The sequence below is a fragment of the Patella vulgata genome, chromosome 6 (assembly GCF_932274485.2).
Source record: "Patella vulgata chromosome 6, xgPatVulg1.2, whole genome shotgun sequence".
Lineage (NCBI taxonomy): Eukaryota > Metazoa > Mollusca > Gastropoda > Patellidae > Patella > Patella vulgata.
This window is the reverse complement of record NC_065884.2, coordinates 39,686,225-39,707,714: the sequence shown is the minus strand read 5'-3', so window position 1 is coordinate 39,707,714 and position 21,490 is coordinate 39,686,225. Positions and strand designations below refer to the sequence as shown.

The 21,490-nt window shown below is 36.1% G+C and overlaps 1 protein-coding gene across 4 annotated transcripts in view; it reads left to right on the top strand.

Moving 5' to 3' along the window:
• LOC126825412 (inactive phospholipase C-like protein 2) overlaps positions 1-21,490 on the top strand; it is a 369,332-nt gene that overhangs the window by 50,261 nt on the left and 297,581 nt on the right. For all 4 annotated transcript variants that reach the window (XM_056102008.1, XM_056102007.1, XM_056102009.1 and 1 more), the window contains exons 3-4: positions 7,032-7,250; positions 17,167-17,206. In XM_056102008.1, coding sequence (XP_055957983.1) covers positions 7,032-7,250; positions 17,167-17,206 — 259 coding nt within the window. The remainder of the gene's footprint in view (positions 1-7,031; positions 7,251-17,166; positions 17,207-21,490) is intronic.

Genomic DNA, 21,490 nt, shown 5'->3' with positions numbered 1-21,490 from the left:
AACTCTGTTTATTATATTATATAAAAGCCTGCCAATTTTTGATATTTGTTATATTTTCAATTTTAAGACAGCAAAATCTGCGTGTCTAACCGTGTTAAATTAACAATCTTTTTTTTTGCATGCCGTATTAGCTGATATTCGACTACGATATGATGACTGCGGTGCAATTGCACTATAAATAAACCTAGCTATTTTAAAACATTTACATGTACGGATGTGCTGACTGTACATGCATGGAAAGTCCAACTTAAAGGGACACGGTGCGATATAAGGGATGGTTTTTGTGCCAAATTAAAAAAAATATCACCACCGGTTCAACGAATGATTTTAACAGAATATGTCACCTGCGAATATGATGATTAAGTATTCTTTTCACACGGCGCATACGATAACCTTTAAGTCTGTACCGATTCAAAAATTGAATTATCTTTTATATCCACATTTTTAAATCCCGAGTTTTATCGTAAATAAAATTAATAGAAAGTATTGTTTACAAGAATACGACATGGTAACAATTTGTTGTTAAAGGGGCTTCTATTTTAGTCAATTATCAATTCCTTTTGATGACACGTGTGAATTCACGTAATTAATTAGGAATCTTGACGGACAGTATGCATTGACCCAGACTCTTTGGTGCCGAAATCAAGGTATTATCCGACTGATACATGTATTTAGCAAGGTTGACGGTGACTTCTGGCTATGTGTGCTTGAAAACAGGAGATGAAGGCATGCAGATGACTGTTCTGCTATAATATCTAGACTTTCTTCATACAGCACCCTCCTAGAACAATTCAAAACATTTGGCTAGGTTTGTGTCATCATGTCTGAATTTATACTCTGCAACTTCTCCCATGAAATATTGACTTTGCTACTATAATAAGTAGCTACAACCATAGACATCTTCTTATATTTCTTTCGTATATGAGCACTCATTGCAATTTTTTTTTTTAGTAAGAATGTAGGCCTACAAGCGAAAATAACCAAACACCTGTAGGCCTACCCCATATAAATTCTGGAAAATTTTGGCTTAATTGATAAACCAATATTATACAAAAGGAAATAAAATCGAAATCACCAAGCTTCAGCCTACTCTGCCTTACCGAATTCTCCTGTATAAGGCAAGTTATCGTCCTGTATGAAGCTTCCATATTAATTACTCTACTATATGACTAAACAGACCGTGCTATTTACTTTAAGTTGTCACAACTTGACATCTTAGTCATCTTTCGTTTTCGTTAAATGGCACTATCTCACTCTGTCATATAAATAAAATACCTATACACCCACTGAAATATGTCCAACAGTAAAATAGAAATCCATTAAAAACATTTAAACACTAACTCAAGTTTTACCCGTTTGTTTTACCGCTATTGATTCACTGTAATCAACACTCACCTCTAACATTAACATGGCCATCATAACATCCCACAATTCCCTATGCACGTTCTTTTTGTGCTGGGAAACATCACACTCTCTTTCAACCAGACGCTTTTCCACTACAGACTTCAAATATATTTTTAGCTGTATATAAGAAAGTAGCTATAATATAGGAACTTTAATTGTATTTTGTATTATATTACCGTTTGTATATATCATCTCATATTGACTTTGTATATAACAATTGTAAATAAATAAATAATTCTACTGTATTAAATTATCTATTGCCTTGTTAATATAATTATGCATAACTGAATGTAATTATATGAATTTTATAAATAAACTATATTTTAAAAAAAAAAAAAAAAAAAAAAAGGCATATATTACTTGTTCGGGTGTGATTTATCAATTTAAAATGCATTGTGTGACATATTTGTCCAAATGGAAATGGCTATTTCGATGGACAAAACTTTCGCTAACGGTAAGACCAGCATCTATGTGTGTAAACTTTGAAATTTTCGTAATTTGAATGAGGTTGAAATATACTATTCAAAAAAAGTAGGGGATATTTGATTTTTAAGTGTTATTAAAGTCACCTAATGAAACTGACGAAGAAACAAATGACAAAATGAAATGAAGTTCACATTCATCGATTTATTCCAAATGATCGTTAGACTAAGTAAGGCACAGACTGACCATTATAAGGGTAAAATGATACCCGGGGTCAAACAGCAAAGTTACCACAGCATCACAACCAAGTCAGTAACGGGTAAATCCTCCTCTGTTTGCCAAACAAGCATTGATCCGACGTGGCATACTCCTAATGAGACGTCTATGGTCATTTTGGTCCAGATTGTCCCATTCCTGTTGCAACGCAGCAGCAAGTTCTTGGACATTGGCAGGACGTTGTTGACGTTGACGTAACCTCTGTCCAAGCATGTCCCAGACATGCTCGATGGGGGAGAGGTCGGGACTCAGTGCTGGCCAAGGTAATGTGGTGATGTTCTGTTGTTGGAGGTAACCTGTAACGATCCTGGCCCTGTGACATCTTGCGTTGTCATCCTGGAAGATGAAACGGCGGCCATGACGTCGTGCGAACGACACGCCCTGCAACAACATGTAAAGCCGTTCTTCCAGCAACAGTGATGCCTCCCCACACCATAACAGAACCACTCCCAAATCGATCATGTCTGATGACGTTAACGTCTTGGAAGCGCTCGTTTCGACGACGCCACACCCTCCTACGTCTGTCCAAAAAATCAACAGTGAACCTTGACTCATCTGAAAACATCACATTGCTCCAGCGTCGATTATCCCAGTGTTGACGATCCCTACACCAACGACGTCTTGCCTGAATGTGATGATCTCTCAAACAAGGGATCACGCGAGGACGTCGGGCGCGAAGGTGACCCCTATGCAGTCGATTTCGAATCGTCTGGCCACTCACTCTCACACCAGTGTCTGTTTGAAGACGAGCGCTGATCTGATTTGCTGTGATGACACGATTTCTCAAGGCCAAGGTACGGATAAATCGATCCTGGGCTTGAGTTGCCGCCCTTGGTCGACCTGAGCGTGGTCTGTCCTGTACAGATTGTGTATCACGGTATCTGGACCATAGCCTGCTTATGACAGACTGAGAAACATTCATCGTCCGCGCCACAACCGCCTGTGTTGTGCCGATCTGTAGCATGCCAAGGGCACGTAACCTTTCATTTTGGGTAAGCCGACACATATCAAAATTTGTTTTCTGGTCACTAAAACAATTAAACTGATGTTTCCACCCTGGAATTCAATGCCACAATGACTGTAACATTCAAAGTCAGAGTCGTGCAAATCTTGGGTTGGACCCCCATGATGATCCCAAGCATCACCTGCATTCCATGCGGTAGCTATTGGTGCGTTTGGGCGTCACATGTAACTGGAAATGTTTCTTCTGTTAGGTTCTATAGTGACTTTTTTCGTAGTCATTTGCATATTTTATTATTATGCCCCCAAAATCAAATATCCCCTACTTTTTTTGAATAGTATAGCTTAAAAATATGGTATATCAAGGTTTGTAACCCTATAGAGGTCACAATTTTAGACTGATTTTGTTGAAACTTGAAATGTAAGTTTATAACCCAAAGATCTTGGTTCCTTTTGATATTCACGCATATCGGACGGTAACTTCCTGAATTATGGCCCCTGATTGTGCGAAAAATCGTGTTTTCAGCTTGTTGACCCTATAGAGGTCATAATTTTTATCCGATTTAAAAAAACGTATTATTATATCACCGTAATAATTTTTATACAATTTAAAAAATCGTTTTAGTATATCATCGTTACACCCTAAGGACGGCTGAATTCGATCTTGGTTCCTTTCGATATTCGCGCATAACGGATCGTAACTTCCTGAATTATGGCCCCTGATTGTACGAAAAATCGCGTTTTTAGCTTGATGTCCCTCTAGTTGTCACAATTATTATCCGATTTAAAAAAACTTTCAAATATATCACTGTTGCACCGTAAAAAAGGTTGAGTTCAAATTTCGTGAAAATCGACCCAAAATTGTCAGACTAAATGGACACCGTTCGTTCTCAAATAGCGTAAAAATATGGTATATCAAGGTTGTGGACCCTCTAGAGGTTACAATTTTCTTCTGATTTTGATGAAACTTGAAATCTAAGTTTATAACCCAAAGTTCTCGGTTCCTTTCGATATTCACATATATCGGACCGTAACTTCCTGAATTATGGCCCCTGATTGTAGGAAAAATCATGTTTTTAGCTTGTGGACCCTATAGAGGTCATAATTTTTATCCGATTTAAAAAAACGTTTTAATATATCTCCGTTACATCCTAAGGATGGATGAGTTCGAATTTCATAAAAATCGACCCAAAACTGACAGACAAAATGGTCGCCCCTTGTACTCAAATAGCGTAAAAATATGATAAATCAAGGTTGTGGACTCTCTAGAGGTCACAATTGTCTTCTGATTTTGATAAAACTTGAAATGTAAGTTTATAACCCAAAGTTCTCGGTTCCTTTTGATATTCACGCATATCGGATCGTAACTTCCTGAATTATGGCCCCTGATTGTATGAAAAATCGCGTTTTTAACTTGTGGACCCTATAGCAGTCATAATTTTAATCCGATTTAAAAAAAATGTTTGAATATATCACCATTACACCCTAAGGATGGTTGAGTTTGTATTTCGTAAAAATCGACCCAAAACTGACAGACAAAATGGCCGCACCTCGTACTCAAATAGGGTAAAAATATGGTATATCAATGTTGTGGACCCTCTAGAGGTCACAATTTTCTTTTGATTTTGATGAAACTTGAAATAAAATTTTATAAGCCAAAGATCTTGGTTCCTTTCGATATTCATGCATATCGGATAGTAACTTCCTGAATTATGGCGCATTTCAGACCATAACTTTCTGGATTATGGTCCTTGATTGTACAAAAAATCCTGTTGTGGATCCTATAGAGGTCACAATTTTTATCTGATTTTGTTGAAACTTGAAATGTAAGTTTATAACCCAAAGATCTTGTTTCCTTTTGATATTTGCGCATATCTGACCATAACTTCCTGAATTATGGCCCCTGATTGTATGAAAAATCACGTTTTTAGCTTGTCGACCCTGTAGAGATCATAATTTTTATCCGATTTAAAAAAAAGTTTGAATATATCACCATTCGAATTTCTTAAATATATCGGATTAAAACCGACAGACAAAATTCCTGCCCCTCGTACGCAAATAGTGTAAAAAATATGGTAAATCAATGTTGGGGACCCTCTAGAGGTCACAATTTTCTTTTGATTTTGATGAAACTTGAAATGTAAGTTAATAACCCAAAGATCTTGGTTCCTTTCGATATTCAGCATATCAGATAGTAACTTACTGAATTATGGCCCTTGATTGTACGAAAAATTGTGTTTTTAGGTTGTGGTTCTTGTAGAGGTCACAATTTTTATCTGATTTAAAAAAAATGTGTGAATATATCACCATTACACACTATAAGATCGTGGATCCTTTTGATAATCACGGATACTCGAACTTAACTTCCTGGATTATGGCCCCTGATTGTTCGAAAAATGGCATTTTTAGCTTGCAGATTCTCTAGAAGTCACAATTTTTTTTCCGATTTTAAAAACTGTTTAAATATTTCACCATTCAACCATAATGAAGGTTGAATTCAAATTTCAGGAAAATTGAAATGAAACTGCCCAACAAAATGGCCACTCTTTGTACGCAAATTGTGTAAAAGTATGCAATACGAAGGTTGTCGACCCTCTAGAGGTCACAATTTTTGTCTGATTCTGATGAAACTTAAATCGTATCTCAGTCCCTTTTGATATTTGCTCATTTCAGACCATAGTTTTCTGGATTATTGCCCCTGATTGTACAAAAAATCCTGCTTGTTTTTAGCTTGTTCTCTATCCATCTCTGGAAAAATGTGGGCGTATCCTGCCTGGCAGCCGCTGGTTCTGTTTTTCATGATCCACCCAGCATCTATAGATCCTCAAGAAAGCAGACTTTCCACAGACATCTTTCGGCCTTCCACCTGTTGAATTATACAATTTTCAGCAGTTTTTTTTCTTCATAATCTTTGTTTAAAAAAAAAAAAAAAAATAAGAATTTGACAGGAAAACTGTTTCTTGTTCATCAGTAAATACATGTAAACTTGGAGATGTCCAATCAGTTCCTCCGAAGAGAAGGTAGTTACATGTATCATTTAATTTATTTTCTTGAACCAATGTTTCGAAGAGGACTTCTTCAAGGTAATAAATGAAACTTTTAAAAATAATCTCTAAGGAAACAGAAAAGACGTCATAGAGAACAATAACATAGAGTGCTGGAACCAAAATTGTTAAAAAAAATGTCTAAAAAGTCATGCACATTTTCCACTAAGACTAAGCAGAGATAAACAATTTGATTGGTTGAGACATTGGAACACAATAACTTTGGCTCTAATTGGGTGAGCGTGATGAAACTCATCAGAGAATAGATTCATTATATTAATACCTTGACTAAGTTCGATGATGAGATTTTCTGATAAGCAATTTGATTGGTCAGGACTTTGGAACATAACAACTCTGCTTTTGAAGTAGAATGTTTAAACTTGGTGTAGATGTTCATTAGGTGAATGTCTTGCCTGAGTTCAAGCTAACCAGTTTCATTGGTTGATGCTTTGAGACAAGCAAACTTGTGATGAAACCTAGTGTAGAGTTTCACTACCAGGTACTTCAAAACCAGTATAAATGGGGTTTATGAACAGTATAAGTAAATGTTAGCTGTAGCTAATGACAGAGAGCATTATGGATAACATTCATTAAATTTAGTAACTCTTTAGTGGCATTTTAGCTTTAGTGGCATTTTAGCAGTTGGAAACATAACAAAACTGACACAGTTATATGGGACAACAATCACTGGTTTATTGTGCTTGATAACGATAAGAGAATACTTATTGAAACGTTGTGCTTGTGTATAATAAACCAGTGATTGTTGTCCCATATAACTGTGTCAGTTAAGTTTAGTAACTGCGAGGTTTCAATGAGGTTACTCTCACCGTTATCAAGCTTTAGCTACCGGTATTTGACTTACCATAGTAATAATTTAATTATACCCGTAATTGTTGTGTTATATTGTAATGTTTCTATTTTTAGTTGGTGTGGCATCAGTAAAAGAAGTTCGACAAGGAAAAACAACTGATGCTTTAAGAAATAAGGAAATAGCAGGAATCTATCCAGATGAATGTGCTTTTTCTATTATCTTTGGTGAAGAGTTTGAATCTATGGATTTGATAGCTAACACAGCTGATGAAGCCAATATTTGGGTGACTGGATTAACTTGTCTTATCAATGCCAATTCCAAGTCTAGCACTGGTAAGTGAAGAATTATTTAAGAAATCTTTTTATATTCTTTAATTCACCTTCTCAAGACAAGTGTCATTACTGGATTTTTGGTAGTCTCATTGGTTGTTGAAATTTTATTTAGGCAAACTGGTTGACTACCTAATGGAAATAAATACTTGGGAAATTATTTGTCATTAATGGAATATTATTGAGAGAAAATTGAAGCTGTACTTGAAGATACATGATAATCAGCTTCGTAATTTAATGTACAGCTTAACAAATTCTCAACAAAAAAGCAAAGTTGTTTGTTTTGAAACATAAAAACATAAACAGATATTTTCAAGGGCTTTGCATTTTTATACGCCCACATTTTCATGTGGACGTATATTGTCGTCGCCCCTGTCCGTCCGTTCACAATTTGTTTGTGGACACTCTACAGGTCACAATTCTTATCCCATTTTGACGAAACTTGAAATATAGGTTTATCTCCAAAAGATCTTGGTTCCTTTCGATATTGGCATGTATCGGATCGAAACTTCATGGATTATGGCCCCTGTTTGTACGAAAAAACACGTTTTTATACGTCCACATTCATAATGTGAACGTATTATGCCGTCGCCCCTGTCTGTGTGTGTGTGTGTGTGTATGTATGTATGTGTGTGTGTGTGTGTGTGTGTGTGTGTGTGTCTGTGGTTCGCCTACAGGGCGCAATTCTTCATGGATTTTCTTCAAACTTGGTATACTTATTCCTTATACCCCAAGGAAGATCCCTATTGTTTTTGGTGCATGCCCGACCCCCCGGGGCAGAGCCACGCCCATTTCTAGTATTTGTTTGTTTGTCGTCTACAGGCCACATTTCTTAACTAATAATCTTGAAACTTTGCATACACATTCTTTGTACCCTAAGGAACATCCCTATCGTTTGGGGTGCATGCCCAACCCCCAGGGGCAGAGCCACGCCCATTTTCTTTTCGTGTGTCTTTGTGTCGCCTACAGGGCGCAATTCTTACTGGATTTTCTTCAAACTTGGTATACTTATTCCTTATACCCCAAGGAAGATCCCTATTGTTTTTGGTGCATGCCCGACCCCCAGGGGCAGAGCCACGCCCATTTCTAGTATTTGTTTGTTTGTCGTCTACAGGCCACATTTCTTAACTTATAATCTTGCATACACATTCTTTGTACCCTAAGGAACATCCCTATCGTTTGGGGTACATGCCCAACCCCCAGGGGCAGAGCCACGCCCATTTCCCATTTTCTTTTCGTGTGTCTTTGTGTCGCCTACAGGGCGCAATTCTTACTGGATTTTCTTCAAACTTGGTATACTTATTCCTTATACCCCAAGGAAGATCCCTATTGTTTTTGGTGCATGCTCGCCTCCCCGGGGCAGAGCCACGCCCATTTTTTGTATTTGTTTGTTTGTCGTCTACAGGCCACATTTCTTAACGTATCATCTTGAAACTTTGCATACTTATTCTTTGTACCCTAAGGAACATCCCTATCGTTTTGGGTGCATGCCCAACCCCCAGGGGCAAAGCCACGGCTATTTTCTTTTTTATGTCTGTGTGTCGCCTACAGGCCACAATTCTTAATCAATCGTCTTGAAATTTTTTCATATGAATTGCTTATACCCTAACGATGATCCCTATTGTTTTTTTTACCCCCAGGGGCAGAGCCACGCCCATTTTCTTTTCTTTTTCTGTCTGTGTGTCACCTACAGGCCACAATTCTTAATCGTCTTGAAAAAATTTCATATGAATTGCTTATACCCTAACGATGATCCCTATTGTTTTTGGTGCATGCCCGACCGCCAGGGGCATAGCCACGCCCATCCATTATATTTATTTATTTGTTTGTCATCTACAGATCGCATTTTTTTATCGTATCACCTTGAAACCTAGCATACATATTCCTTCTGTCCTAAGGAACATCCCTATTATTTGTGGTGAATACCCAACCCCCAGGGGCAGAGCTACGCCCATTTTCTTTTTTTATGTCTGTGTGTCACTTGCAGACCGCATTTCTTAATCGATCATCTTGAAAACTTTTTTATACTTATTCCTTATAGCCTAAGGCTACTATTTATACTTATTCCTTAATCCTAAGGCCGACCTCTATTATTATTTTTGGTGCATGCTCGACCCCTTGGGACAGAGCCACGCCTAATGTTTGTGTGTCTTGTGTTTTGCCTACAGACCGCAATTCTTAACAGATCCTTTTGAAACTTTGCATACCTATTCGAAACGCCATGCTTTTAGAATAAAGACATCGATTGTTTTAAAATAAAATTGTGTTCTGTTAATGTGAACGAAGTGTTAAACTGATAGCAGTCCTACAACCCAGTTTTATTTCACAGACCCTCAATGCAAACTGGACCATATCAAACAAAACAGGAATGTGGACGTATATTGCTGCGTTAGCGATGCTCTTGTTTAGCTTGTGGCCACCATAGAGATCACAATTTTATTCGATTTTGTTGAAACTTAAAATGTTAGTTGATAATACAAAGATCTCGATTCCTTTCGATATTCGCACATATCGGACCGTAACTTCCTGAATTATGGCCCCTGATTTTACGAAAAATCGCATTTTTAGCTTGTGGACCCTATACAAGTCATAATTTTTATCCGATTTAAAAAAACGTATTATTTTATCACCATTACACCCTAAGGATGGCTGAGTTCGAATTTCGTGAAAATCGGCCCAAAATTGACAGACAAAGTGGCCGCCATTCGTTCTCAAATAGCGTAAAAATATGGTAAATCAAGGTTGTGGACCCTATAGAGGTCACAATTTTTATCTGATTTTGTTGAAACTTGAAATGTAAGTTTATAACCCAAAGATCTTGGTTCCTTTCGATATTCACGTATATCGTATTGTAACTTCCTGAATTATGGCCCCTGATTGTACGAAAAATCGCGTTTTTAGCTTGTGGACCCTATAGAGGTCATAATTTTTATCCGATTTAAAAAAACGTAAATTATATCACCATTACACCCTAAGGATGGCTGAGTTCGAATTTCGTGAAAATCGGCCCAAAATTGACAGACAAAGTGGCCGCCATTCGTTCTCAAATAGCGTAAAAATATGGTAAATCAAGGTTGTGGACCCTATAGAGGTCACAATTTTTATCTGATTTTGTTGAAACTTGAAATGTAAGTTTATAACCCGAAGATCTTGGTTCCTTTCGATATTCGCGCATATCGTACTGTAACTTTCTGAATTATGGCCCCTGATTGTACGACCCTATAGAGGTCATAATTTTTATCCGATTTAAAAAAACGTAAATTATATCACCGTTACACCCTAAGGACGGCTGAGTTCCAATTTCATGAAATTCAGCCCAAAATTGACAGAGAAAATGGCCGCCGTTTGTTCTCAAATAGCGTAAAAATATGGTATATCAAGGTTGTGGACCCTATTGAGGTCACAATTTTTATCCGATTTTGTTTAAACTTGAAATATAAGTTTATAACCCAAAGATCTCGGTTCCTTTCGATATTCACGCATATTGAACTGTAACTTCCTGAATTATGGCTCCTGATTGTACGAAAAATCACGTTTTTAGCTTGTGGACCCTATAGAGGTCATAATTTTATTCCGATTTAAAAAAAACGTATTATTATATCACAGTTACATGTACACCCTAAGGACGGCTGAGTTCGAATTTCGTGAAAATCGATCCAAAACTGACAGACAAAATGGCCGCCGTTTGTTCTCAAATAGCGTAAAAATATGGTACAGGGTGACACAAAAAAAACATTCATCAATAAAAATCGAATAACTTTCAAAATTTTATTTAGATTAACACAAAAATTCAGCTACATTAGGTTAAGTCTATGTAGCAGACATCTCCAAAGTTTCAAGTCTGTACCACAAAAACTCTTTGTTTAACTGGCGCTCAAAAAATGTGCTCTAAATGAGCTCCCCGGTGCTGCAAGCACATTTGGATCCGGCGGGCAAAGTTCTTGGGATCGCTTTTATTGCTGCTGTGATTGCTGCCTTCAGATTAGGGATAGTCTGGGGGTTGTTGCCATACACCCTGTCCTTAAGGTATCCCCACAGATGAAAATATGGGGCGTTCAAGTCCGGTGAATGCGGCGACCACTCCAGGTCACACCTGCGGCTGATCAGTCGGTCAGGGAAACGCTGCTGTAGCCATGCCAATGATTCGTTTGAGGTGTGGGGGGTGGCACCATCCTGCTGGAACCACTGGAGGTCCCTGACAACCCCTCTTCGTTATTCAAGTTTCGGTGATGAACGTTTTTTTTTGTGTCACCTGGTATATCAAGGTTGTGGACCCTATAGAGGTCACAATTTTTATCTGATTTTGTTGAAACTTGAAATGTAAGTTTATAACCCAAAGATCTCGGTTCCTTTTGATATTCGCTCATATCGGACTGTAACTTCCTGAATTATGGCCCCTGATTGTACAAAAAATCGCATTTTTAGCTTGTGGACCCTATAGAGGTCATAATTTTTATCCGATTTAAAAAAACATATAATTATATCACTGTTACACCCTAAGGATGGCTGAGTTCGAATTTCGTTAAAATCGGCCCAAATGTTTCATTAGGCTGACCTTAAAAATATCTTTGTTTCACCAAACCCGACCCACAATCGAGGAGAAGGGTCGGTAGGTCGGTTTTTTTTTTCAGATTTTTTTTTTAAAGTTAGAGAAATCAATACAGAAAACTTATTAGCTGTATACTACAGATTCATTAATTTTGTTTAATGAATTTGGGGTCTGACGTAAAAAGTAACGAACTGAAAGGTTTTTTTATTAAACTTAAGAGCTAATTTGACAGCTTAATAATTTTCCGGGTGGAAACATTCGTCTTCTTTATTCAATTGGCAAAAAAATAAATGAGTGAATGACATCGGGAATTTTTCGTGATGCCCGACTCGCAAACGATTTGCCACGAACTTGAAGTGTGAAACTCCTTCAACACGTTTTTAACGATACTGCGGGTTGTGCCTTCATTTTTCTCGAAAACGGATATTGAAAATATCGTCGTCATGTTTAAAACTACGCACCACAGACATAGAAGCAGAATCATTTCGTGGGAATGGACGTGTATTCGTCTGCAACCATATTGTTGAGAAGCGACACCTATGACGCTTTCGTCTTGATCAACCAGTTTCAATAATGAATCAAACTATAGCCATAGTAAAGGGAAATAACTCTCGTGATATATTTCAGGTTGACACACAAAATAAAATAAAAAGATCGTGGAAAAGTGCAATAAAATAATTTAAGTCGGGGGTGGTTTTAGTTAGTCGGTCGCGTTAGGCGAAACAAAGATATTTTTAAGGTCAGCCTTACCGAAAAAAGTAAAAATATGCGATAACTCTTGTTGACTGCCCGGACTATATAGCTGCTGTGGGCGTATGTTTCGTTGTCTGGCAACCTATCTTTATCCGATTTTGTTGAAACTTGAAATGTAAGTTTATAACCCAAAGATCTCGGTTCCTTTTCGATATTCGCGCATATCAGACTGTAACTTCCTGAATTATGGTCCCTGATCGTACGAAAAAATCGCATTTTTAGCTTGTGGACCCTATAGAGGTCATAATTTTTATCCGATTTAAAAAAACATATAATTATATCACTGTTACACCCTAAGGATGGCTGAGTTCGAATTTCGTTAAAATCGGCCCAAAATTGACAGACAAAATGGCCGCTGTTCGTTCTCAAATAGCATAAAAATATGGTATATCAAGGTTTTGGACCCTATAGAGGTCACAATTTTTATTCGATTTTGTTGAAACTTGAAATGTAAGTTTATAACCCAAAGATCTCGGTTCCATTCTATATTTGCGCATATCGAATTGTAATTTCCTGAATTATGGCCTTTGATTGTAGGAAAAATCACTTTCTTTTTAGCTTGTTCTCTATCCATCTCTCGAAAATGTGGGCGTATCCTGCCTGGCAGCTGCTGTTTTGATGTCACAAATGAGTGTACCTCTTTTTTTTTATATGTTTACATGGGCAATAGTAACAGTACCCTGATGAGATGTTTAATGTTATTATACTAGTTGTTGTGTTTTCTTCTTTATATTTTATTTCTGAAATCAAATAAGCTTATAGTGTAAGCTTAGATATTGATTTTCCAAACCACTGCTGGCAAATCAGTTTTATGATTGACAGTTTAATAGCAATGAAGAGATAAAAAAATAAAATTTTATGGTATATTTAAATTTCTGAAAGATACTGAAAAGTTATATCCGTCACTACACGCGCTGTCGTTGGCTTGTTGTCTATTGGCGGCACATGCTTAGGATTAGCAGGAACAGTAGGTGTGTCTTATACCACGTGGTTACGTCACATAATCTTGGGTACAGAGGTCGCAGTCACGCAAAAATCTGCGTTTTTCACACATCTTTTTCAAAATAAACGCAAATATTGACGGACGCTGCGTAATATAGACGCAGAAAATTTCCCCGATGTGAGAATAATTAGATTATTCTATTTCGTAGTTTGTACACTACGTCATCAATTTCCTTGTTTCTTATACCACATGGTTACGTCACATAATCTTGGGTACAGAGGTCGCAGTCACGCAAAAATCTGCGTTTTTCACACATTTTTTTTCAAAATTAACGCACATATAATGACGGACGCTGTGTAATTTAGACGCAGAAAATTTCCCCGACGTCGGAATGACAGTGCTTCACGTTTAAAAAAAAAAGAGGAACCATAAAAAGCTCTTCTAAAATTACAACAGCTGAAAATCGCTCCAGCAAAAATAGCACTTCTCAACTCTAATCCATTATTTAGAAGGACCATTCATGTATTTCATACTATACTTTGACCATAGATGAAGCCATTTATTGACCATTAATATTTAGAAAATGTTTCGATATCTATTAGAATAAATAAAAAGAAAAATGAAATTTCAGTATCAATCTTTCACTCCTATACTGACTTGATGAAAACCATAAAGAAAAGTCACAGAAAAAATCTTAAGTTTTACTTTGACGCCCTGATAATTTTGGCACAAAGTCTGCACCGTAACAATTCAATGTTTCTCGTTTTGTTTCCAATGAAAATATAAACATTGAAAAAATTCAGAACAATATTCGCAAATAAAGTTTATGTATAATTACTATAGTTTACAGGACAATTTGAGAAAATTAAACAATTTCCCCTGTGAAAATACACACTGAAATTTCAGTGAAGGTTTGGTCAAAGTATTGTTGAAATTTCAGTGAGATTTTACTGAAATTTTAGTGAGATTTCACTGAAATTTCAATGAGATTTCAGTGAGATCTCAGTGAAATTTCAATAAAATTTTGACCAAATTGTCCTGTAAACTATAGTAATTATACATAAACTTTATTTGCGAATTTCAATAAAATTTTGACCAAATTTCTCACTGAAATTTCACTGAAATCTCACTGAAATTTCAATAATATTTTGACCAAATCTCTCACTGAAATTTCAGTGAGATTTCACTGAAATTTCAGTGTGTATTTTCACACTGAAATTTCATTGAGATTTTACTGAAAACTCACTGAAATTTTACTGAAATCTCATTACTATTTCAAAGTCTTTATTAACATGCATTCTGAAAAAAAAATCCAATCAATTACAATATTATTCTATTATTAATTATCCCTCAAATTTCTGTATTTTCTTTTTCTTCTGTTGTCCTTTTCTTCGATGATAATAAAAATATGGCCTGAAATGACACAATCAAAATAATATTAAATAAATATAGGCATGTGCAATGCAGTGTGATGTTAGAGCATTCAGCAGTTTCAAAATTATCCTGTCAAAAACAAAGCATATAAAATAAATTTTGGGATAAATGTGCATCGGCTGTCACTTGTGGCAGGCAGGCATTTACTTCTGAATACACAAGGTTTTAACACTGATAATTTATATCTTTTTATTTATTTTTAGTGGATCCGTAATATATATAGACAGAACGGTTTTACCATATTTTTTAAAAACTAAACATACATGTAGCAAGGTCACATAATTATTTGCATGACGAAATATACCAATAGCCGATAGCCCGATCAACTAGAATTTAAGCAACTATACTCACCATGGCTGCTTTTGAAATTACGCCTTATCATCAGTACATCCATTTTATAATTAATTACTTCGAAATTTATCCAACAAACCATTCTGTGATAGGTGTTTTGGGGGTCATATAATCCAGAAAATAACGAGCACAAACACAACTCTATTATTCCACATATTAAAAATGCGAAGCCTTTCGCAAAACGATGAAAAGAACTTAGGTTAATTAGCCCGTTAATCTGTTTAAATAGCAGCACCAGTTTATCAATTTAGTAATGAAATATGCACGCGAGGTCCTAGCTTTTGTTTGCATGAGAGTTTCATATAATTTACAACCATTATAGAATTAAAAATTTCTTCGTTCGTTTTCCATTCCAAAATTTTTAAAAACATTGCCGCTCGCCTGTAACCCGACACTCTTGGAATCTCTGTCATTGACATTGTTTACGCTAACCGGCAATGACCTCAAAATTTGAATTTAAGAAGGTTTAGATTTATTTTATCTTTTCACAATAAAAGAGGTTGATTTCAAAACATGGTTGCATTAATTGATCGTTAAATATTTACTGTAAATGAAATTTACGGGTGCCGTAATCGATGACCTCGTTTCCAAATATGGGTATTGAAACATGGGTGTTACATTTGAGAAAATAGCCATTCTATCATAATACAATGATTATCGGAACAAATTTTGATGTTGAGTCATTCATAAGTTTAGAAATCATTTTAAACATGTAGTTAATATTACTTACATGTAGCACGTGTTCGTGGATTACGCACGGTGATGGACGAATAAAATAAACGTCAATGAAATTGTTTACTTCACGAAATCACGTGATTAATTAATGGAAATTAAAAACATTTCGACATGCAGTTATTAAAATATTTACCATGAAAAAATGACATTTTTATATTTTTTAATTTCAGTGAAATTTCAATGAAATTTGCAATATAAATATTTCAGTGAAATTCCAGTAGACCAAAATATATTTTATTTCAGTGAAATTTCAGTAGACCAAAATTTTTGTTTATTTCAGTGAAATTTCAGTAATAGACCAAAATATATTTTTATTTCAGTGAAATTTTGGTGAGATTTCAGTGAAATTTGGTCATTTCAGTGAGATTGGGCAAAATTTTCACCGAAATTTCAGTATCATTTTCTCTCTCTCTCTCTCATAGCGATAGTTTGCTCTTTACTTCCTGTCGAAATGAAAGATTGAAATGACTGTGCCGTCAACCATAGATATGCTGTCAACCTTATGTCGTCATTAGACTAAATACAATATCGATGAAATAAAAACACTTAAAATAGGGTTGTTCACGTAAAGATTTTCCTTGCTTCTATTGCATATTTTGAGAGACTTTAAATCACGCAGATGTAGAGAGCAAAAACGCAAAAAATTTTAATGTCTGCATATTTTTACACAACTCGAAATTGATCCACTGCGACCTCTGCTTGGGTATATAGTACCTTGTCTTGCCCAGTAGCAGTGGAATTCAGTCGTGTTAGCAGAGGTAAGACCGAGACCATTTCTCCAGTAGATTACATTGACGAGTTTGACCCCAACTTACAGGGAGCAATACATAGAGCCCTTGTAGGAGCGTTATAGAGAGCCCGTTAAGGAGCGTTACAGAGAGCCCTTTTGTGGGAGCGTTAGATTAGAGCTCTGAGGAGAGAGCCATTTTGAGAGCCGTTGCTAGGAGCGTGGTTCGAGAGCCTGACAAGCATGAGACAGAGTATAATAAAGAGAGTTGCTGATTAATCTGGTGTTAGTCTTTCTGAGCCAGCTGCTACTCCCACACCTCTACAGTAGTGAACCCTCTACCACAGTAATCCGCTCTATCCAGAGATCCACTTCACTACATAAGGTTACAAATAGGATCTGAACTTGTATTTTCTTTATATTTCAGCTCCTAATGCTATAGAAGAAATGCAGAGAATGAGAGATTCATATCCTTTTAATAATATATTCTATGCATATTTACACATAACAAAAATTAGTGCACATGCTCAGCTTGGCAGTAATTGTGTCTGTTTCTAGAAGTGGAACTAAAATTTAAAAAAAACAAACTAGAACATGGATATCAAACTAACTTTTATTTACTAATTTAACTGGAACTACATGTACACTGACACTGGACACAATTCTATAAAATACAATTAAATTTTATTACTTAGCCACATTTTGACCAGGATCCTTGATGCATAATAAAGATTAGAGAAAACTACCAGTAGTTAAATCGTAGCTCCGTAAACAATAATTGTATTCCATAGAATTGTGTACTGACTATAACTTTGTTAGAATGAGGATTAAAATACCTAAAATAATTTAATACATTCATAAGAAAATTATATTATTTCAATTTAATGTATCTGATGAATTTATTGCCATTGAAGATAATGCGTTCTATATAGCACTTAAAATATTCCCAACATGCTTTAAATTATAAGCTTATATATTTCAACAGAGATAAAAAAAAGTATAAAAAAATATTTGGAACTATTTAGATTACTGCAGCATGTTCCCCAATTTCTTAGTATTCTCTAATGGCTTATTTTTGTGGTGGTCTCCAGTTTGCCTCTGTTTCTGTTTATTAAGTTTTGTGACTTAACATGTACACTACGCTGCTGGAGTTTGGGACTAGAATCACCCAACATGGCGGAAAAACTCCCTGTTCCGTGGCGGAATCTTGGAGAATCGCTAGCGAAACGCCAGCTAGCAAAATCACCGCAAAATAGGGTGTTTCGCGGTGTATTACAGTGTTTCGCGGAGGAACATGGTAATCGCTTGAGTGCCGATATTATCCCAATTTAAGCATGTTGAAAAAAAAGTAATTTATTTCAGTTGAATACAAGGTATGTTGGCGAGGAAGCTAGGGTCGGATTTTTTTTTTCTAACACACTGTACATGCATTACATGGGGCCAAAATGTATGCAAACTATGAACAACTTACAATTTTTTAAACGTATCATTACATCTTTGTCTATAAGTTAGATGTAATCCATCAATTATTGGCTGCTATCAAATTCAAACTTTAAATTGTATATGGTGATGACCATCACTACAAATATGGTATCGTTTAATATGGGTTTTTTAGTGTTGGTTACTATTCATACTGTTTATTTTCAAAACCCCGTTCGATAATTGATAAAAATCGTTGAAGAATAACAAAAATGGTTTAATTAGTACTATTGTTTAGATTAATGTCAACAGCTTTAGTTTCTCCGAGTTGAGTTTAAAAATGGACTACCCGTGCACTTATCTATGGTGTTCATTTATTGGACGAGCCGTTGAATTTCCCGAGATGCATTTAAAAATGGACTTCCCGTTCAATGATCTAGGGCGTTCATTTATTAGACGAGCCGTTGAATTCAAGAGATACGTTACATCGTGTTTTGCCATGCTTCCCGCAAGGAATTCGCGAGAAGCTAGGGTCGAAATAATATTGTCTATAATTAATTGAAGGAGTTGTAATACAGTAATGCTGCCGCGAAAACGTGTACATGTATAATGTACGGGCCGGTTTGAATAACAACAAAATGAGTTAGGTAATCTCGGGAAAACATTTACCGGCATTCTGTATCGGTTAGGATTTTTTTCTAGCGCACTGTACATTCATATAACGTCGGCCAAAATGTATGCTACAATGAACAACTTACAATTTTTTAAAACGTATCATTACATCTTCGTCTATAACTTAGATGTAATCCATCAATTATTGGCTGCTATAAAATCCAAACTTTGAATTATATACGTCATACGATGAGCTTTTACACATTACTTGCAGCTTCAGTTAATCTAAATCAATCATTCATAGAGCACAGTGCCGTAAATCACTCTACGGGGCGCTTAACGGTAAGTCAAGTGATCAGAAACGCGCCAAAAGATTGGAACTATATTCTTACTCTGTGTTACTCGGTGACAAATCTCCGCTGTCACAATATACATCTACTTTAAATGTCGCCCAATTCATTTCGGTGGAAGTGGATATTGAATAAAGCCATTTCACACACACATACGTTTACATTACATGCGCATGTCATATATTTATACAATGTCCACGAGTGTGTTACATGTAATTCTCGCCTTCACCCCGTTATAATTTTCTTATTTTGAGTAATCTTTCTGAATGATTCCATTCTTTTGTACGTCCAACTTCCCGATTTCCTACTGCATATGCATGTACCCTGTGTAACTGCAATCTATAAGCTTTAAAATCTAGATATCAGAAGCTCGAAAGTTATACTAGACTGTGAACACGCAGTTTCTTGATTGAACCTGCATTTGCTTTTGTAATTATAATTGTATGTAAATCGTGATTATAATTATAAACAATGCATTTATATATCTGTACGGCTTGTTTTCAGATCCCATAATCGAATATTGTATCTTTATAATATGTAAATATTGAATAAATATTGTTAGAAAAAAAAAGAGAAAAAAAAAAAAAACAACCCTGCATCGATATTGCATAACATCGGACCCATATTTATCTTTGCTATTCGGACCAACCCAAAGGACAACAAGGACCAATTAAATTACATTATAAGGCTTGACTTATTCATTTTAAAAATATAATACAGACAATATGTTATTAATGATTAAATCACAATACAAAGAGGCAAACAATTTATAGGTGAGTACCATAGAGCTATATATAGAAACTAGAGTCCGCAGTGATCATGTGACAGCGTGCCGAGAAGGGGCCTTGTCCGCCATGTTAGTTCCGGGGAGTTGACGCTGACGACCATTAGATTATTATAATCAATATGCCAGAAAGTTGCTGCTGTTTTGGCTGCTCAAACACCCGAAAAAAGGGTAGTGGAATAGCGTTTCATAGGTTATATTTATTTATCAACTGTGCCTATCAAAAATCGGTCCATTCTTCTAGCACTGGGTTAGGGTCAAGCTTAGTTGCCAATGTAAACGTCAATAACAATCGAATTAATGTCATTAATTTGATGTGAAGACCTAATCTAAAAGTCATTTTAAAATAAAAAAAAACCTTTACTACTAAATCTTTAGAAGAAACTTAAGATATATAATAAATTTTCATGTCATAATATTTTTCAAAACATAAACAAGTTCAGTTGAACAAGCGAAAACAAACAAATTAATGAATGAAATGGGGTTTAACGTCATACAGTGCTATAAGGGAAATTGAATTCCAACTGGCAAGGGTTCTTTACGTGCACGCCAAGGTGTACGCGGGACCTCAGTTTCCGTCCCATCCGAACGATACGCTGTCTCTGCAATGCTCCCCGAAAACAAACACACCCATACCCACACACACACACACACACCCCCACACCCACACACACAAAAAACACACACACAATTTGACACATTTAACACCTTTTTAAAAAAATATATATTATTAAATTATACAGTCACCATATCTTCTAACTCTTATATGTCATTGAGTCAACTGGCGGGGTTTCGATTCCCCGGTTGTACGTGACAAGGAGTAGGGTCGCCTGTCCAACCTCGTGGGTTTTCTCCAGGTCCTCCGGTTTCACTGCTAAAGACCGCTACGCGCAAGCGAATTATTGAATAAAAAAATTAAACCATATGTTAGTCCCGAAATGACCTAGTTTGTGTAGAGTGGACGTTAAACCCTATCTCTCTCTCTCTCTCTCTCTCTCTCTCAATATGAACCTACGGCAAGAGTTGTACTGTTTTTTTCACCTAGGTGGGTTTTTTTTCTAATACTCTGACATAGGCCTCAAAAAGTGAAGCAAACTTTATGACCGTCTCTCAAAGTCTGGATCGAAGTTCCAGTCCACCATTCACTGTCCGTCCACCTCTCCTCTGCAGTAAATAAATATCAATGCAACAACAGGGCTTAAAATATTATTTTCTTAAATTACAGATTTCCACTAAAAAAACAAGTCCTGAGCCTTCTGAACAGATGGCTGTTAAACATTAAACTGAGACAATTTCGTAACAGCAGATAGGATTATTAGGTACAAATTACAATTGATGATATTTTTAATTTTCATTTTATTGCTGTTTTTTCATATTATGGTCGGGCAGTCTTCAATGTACTTGTAAGTTAGGGAACCGCGGTTTCTAAGTGACAGAATAAAGGGATCCGGTGTTCGATCGCGAGAAAGTATACCTCAGGATTTTCCAACGGAGCTTCCCCTTGTCAGTGGTGCAGACGGAGTGTATGTCAAGGTACAGTGTCTAGTCGTTCGGATGTGATGAAAATGCGGCGTGCACGTAAAAGA